Here is a 3,513-nt window from a genome sequence, read left to right as displayed (position 1 = left end):
CAGACTGTAAGTACGTTTTCATATTTAAAGGATTTTCCACTGATGATTCAAACGTGAGTTTTGAGCAGTGTAGAGCAGCGCTTGTTGTTTGTCATTTCTCCGAACACAAATGCAGACAGGGTTATATGTTTACACAGCGCGATGCAACGCAGCGTGTGAAAAGACAGTACAAGTCATTATAAGCCGTAATTATGTCCCCACTGGATGCAACAAATGCCTCGTTTGTAATGGGTTTTTTTATTGGTTTTGTCTGGTCGTGCCGGGAGACGGCATCACAGTATGGTAAGGGGCGTAACATTTCCGTCACATGCTTGAGGTATCCGGCCAATCACAACGCACTGGATAGCTGACCAATCAGAGCAACCCTCGCTTTTCAGAACGATGAGCTTTGTAAAAATCGACGTGTTTCAGAAAGGCGTGACATAGAGGAGAAACAATAATGTACATTATGTGGAAAATAATGTTTTTTGAACCTTAAACAGCATAAACACATTTCATTACACCAAATACACAAAATAATGTTCTTTTTAGCAACATCATATGACCCCTTTAACAATTCTTACAAAAAAAAAAAAACCCTAGGACTATAATGTTTTTAGAGTTGAAACACCCAAGCAGGGTTGTTATTGTTAAAGTCAGTATGAAATGGAACTTGTGATCATCTTTTCTATTGTAATGTATAATGGAGTAAAACGGCAAGCAAAATTGTAGATTGTAAATTGTAGATTGTAGGCAAGCAAACTTGATTTTGTCCATCAGGAATTGATTGGCTCTTTGGGTTGTTGGATCATTGTTGTTTGCTAATTGCAGTGACAGGTTGCTAGGGCAGAGGGACAGTTATTTTGATTAAAGGACACATACATTTAAAAAAAATGATGTGCACGGATCAATAATAAACAGTTCAATTTTCCATACAAAAATAACTGTCAATTTTGATTTTCAGTGGTGACTTTAACTATAACTAAAACTATTAAAGTTGTTTTTTTTTAATAATTGAAATAAAGCTAAAAATTAAATAAAATATAAATATTAGATGAATAACTTAAACTTAAAACTTATTTCAGATTATTATTTCAGCCAGGGCAACTTTTCAAATTTTAATTTAAGCTGATGTAGTAAAATTACTAAAGCTAAATCTGAATTAAAAATAAATGAAAGCTAAATAAAAGTATTATTTAAAAAAAAAAAAAACGAATAAAAATGACAAAAGCAATTACTAAAACTTAATTTAAATTAAAATAAAAAAAGTTCATTCAAAATATTAATAAATGCTATAACAGTATGTTAATAATACACGAAGTTTATACAATAATTTACATGAACAAATCACAATATTTTAAAAAAATGTAATAGTCCATATGCTGCAAATTGTGATATAATCTACTGTACCCTCACGCAATTGTGATAGATTTTCTGCCTGTACTTTTCATATCTCTACTGGCTACCAGCTCTACATGCTTACCTGTTGACTATAGCTGCATAATGCTAACCTCACACAGTCAAAGTATTCCCTGTACTAACTATCTCCCACTGCTGGTCAGGAGGTTCTGGTGCAGGTGCTCGGGGTTCAAAGCGTGGGGCCGGTGCAAGCTCAGCCAGCCTCCTGGAGATCGACCCGGTCATCCTAATCCAACTACTGGACCTGAAAGACCGCAGCCATGTGGAGTCACTGTGGGGGATGCAGCCCCGTCCCCCTACCTCTCTCCTCCAGAGCCAAGGTGTCATTGATGTGATCAAATTGAAGATTGAAATTATGAACATGAACTCAATGGCACTCTGAAGAGACTATAAAGTTGACAAAAGTTGACATTATTCATGACTCATTAACCGTTTTTGATTGACAGCTGCTGCAGTGCCCTCTCGTAAAGAGCGTGAGCGTCGGCCTCAGGCGGTGCGTCGGTCAACCCCGGACTCGGGGGTCCTGATCAGACTGAAGGCTCAGATGGCAGAAGTGTGCAGTAAGATGTCAGACGTGAAAGGGCAGCTGGAAGCCCGCAGTGGAGCCGTTCGGGTCTCCTCTCTGGGAGCCTCAAACCACGATCAGGGCCCCTCCATGGATTCAGAAATGGGGCCCAGTCGCAAACCCAGCGAACTGCTCTTCAAAGCGCCCATCTCATCACGACACTCTTGGAGTGGTATGGCACTGAGCTAGTTTACATCATGACACATAAAACAACCGTTTTTAGTAAGGCTGTGAAAATTTACGGTAAATATAATGTTACAAAAGATTTCTATTTCAAAGTTCTGTTATTCTAAAAAAAATTTTAAACATGATCAAATTTTTCCATAAAAAATATATAGCAGTGCAACTGTTTTCAACATTGAAAATACTGAAGACTGGAATAATGGCTGGTGAAAATTCAGCTTTTCTATCACATATATTAAAATATATTCCATTAGAAAACTTTTTTTTTAATTGTTATAATATTTTACAATATTACTGTTTTTTTCTGTATTTATAATCAAATGAAATGCAGCCTTGGTGAGCATAGAATTTCAAGAAACATTAAAGAATCGTAACGACCCCAAATGTTTGAATGGTAGGGTGTATTGTTATATATTCAGCGTGACTTTGTTTTGATCGTTGTTTCAGGAGTGAAGAAGGCTGGTTCTCCTAAGCAGGAAAGCGTGGGAGCTCTGGGTGGACTTTCCCTGCGCAGGGCTCTGGATGCCGGGGAGAAAGAGCTGAGAGGAGCTGGACGAGAGTCCCCTACTGAACCTGCTCCTTGTCTCAGAGAGGGATCCTCCTCTTTGGATGGTCCGTACACTACACTAGACGTCAGTCAATATGCTTGACTAGTTGTCCTCCAACCCACTAGTTTATCTAGTCTCATCTCATGCTGTTTTTCAGCCTCTTGCACCATAAGATTGCGTTTTTAAGATGCCTTGTTAAGTTAACCTAACCAGCCTAATTTGATCATAACACTCAAGATAGTGAATTATGAAAATGTAGTTTTGCCCATCCCTAGAAGGAACAATAGCTTTGAAACCCTTTCAATTATGCTAGGAATAATTTAAAAATTCATTTTGGGGAAAAGCAAAGAGACTTCTGTGAAACTGAACTCTGATATTATAGGGTGTATTCAAATCGTTTAGAAATGACGCAATCTGTGTTTTGCAGGCTCACTGAAAGCACGCAGTGTGCAGAGTTCTCCTCCCTCACTGGGAAGCAGCTCCTCTTCCTCTGATAAGCCCTCTGGCTCCAAACATGAGGAACTTCTGTATGGAGCTTCAGCTTCAGAACTGTTCAGCGTCGCAGCTCTCAATGGAGCAGCTGCTCCCGCCACCAAACAGCGCGGGACTCCAGCCGCCGGGTAATGTACAGAAACAAGCCATCAGTAGCACAGCGTATTGTGTGTGTGTGTGTGTGTGTGTGTGTGTGTGTGTGTTTCCATTCATGAACAAATGCAGTAATTGAGCTTGAATGAAGGTTGCCGTTTTTAGACCTAGAATAGACATTAAAATGCTCAGCTCCTTAGTAATGATGCACTGGTTTTAATTTGTCATTACATT

At 39.0% G+C, this 3,513-nt stretch overlaps 1 protein-coding gene across 3 annotated transcripts in view; it reads left to right on the top strand.

Annotated features, from left to right (window-relative positions):
- The window catches only part of LOC107691657 (E3 ubiquitin-protein ligase TRIM37-like), a 20,019-nt gene that overhangs the window by 12,870 nt on the left and 3,636 nt on the right, over nt 1–3,513 (top strand). Inside the window, exons 18-21 of one of the 3 annotated variants that reach the window (XM_016490394.1) lie at nt 1,542–1,718; nt 1,845–2,135; nt 2,594–2,758; nt 3,122–3,309. In XM_016490394.1, coding sequence (XP_016345880.1) covers nt 1,542–1,718; nt 1,845–2,135; nt 2,594–2,758; nt 3,122–3,309 — 821 coding nt within the window. Of the gene's footprint in view, nt 1–1,541; nt 1,719–1,844; nt 2,136–2,593; nt 2,779–3,121; nt 3,316–3,513 lie in introns of those variants that run through there. The other 2 variants (XM_016490392.1, XM_016490393.1) reach the window with 2 other exon arrangements.

This window comes from Sinocyclocheilus anshuiensis, unplaced genomic scaffold (assembly GCF_001515605.1).
Source record: "Sinocyclocheilus anshuiensis isolate Anshui unplaced genomic scaffold, SAMN03320099.WGS_v1.1 scaffold186, whole genome shotgun sequence".
Classification (NCBI taxonomy): Eukaryota; Metazoa; Chordata; class Actinopteri; order Cypriniformes; family Cyprinidae; genus Sinocyclocheilus; species Sinocyclocheilus anshuiensis.
The sequence above is the reverse complement of the archived record's forward strand: the minus strand, read 5'-3'. Positions and strand labels throughout refer to the sequence as shown.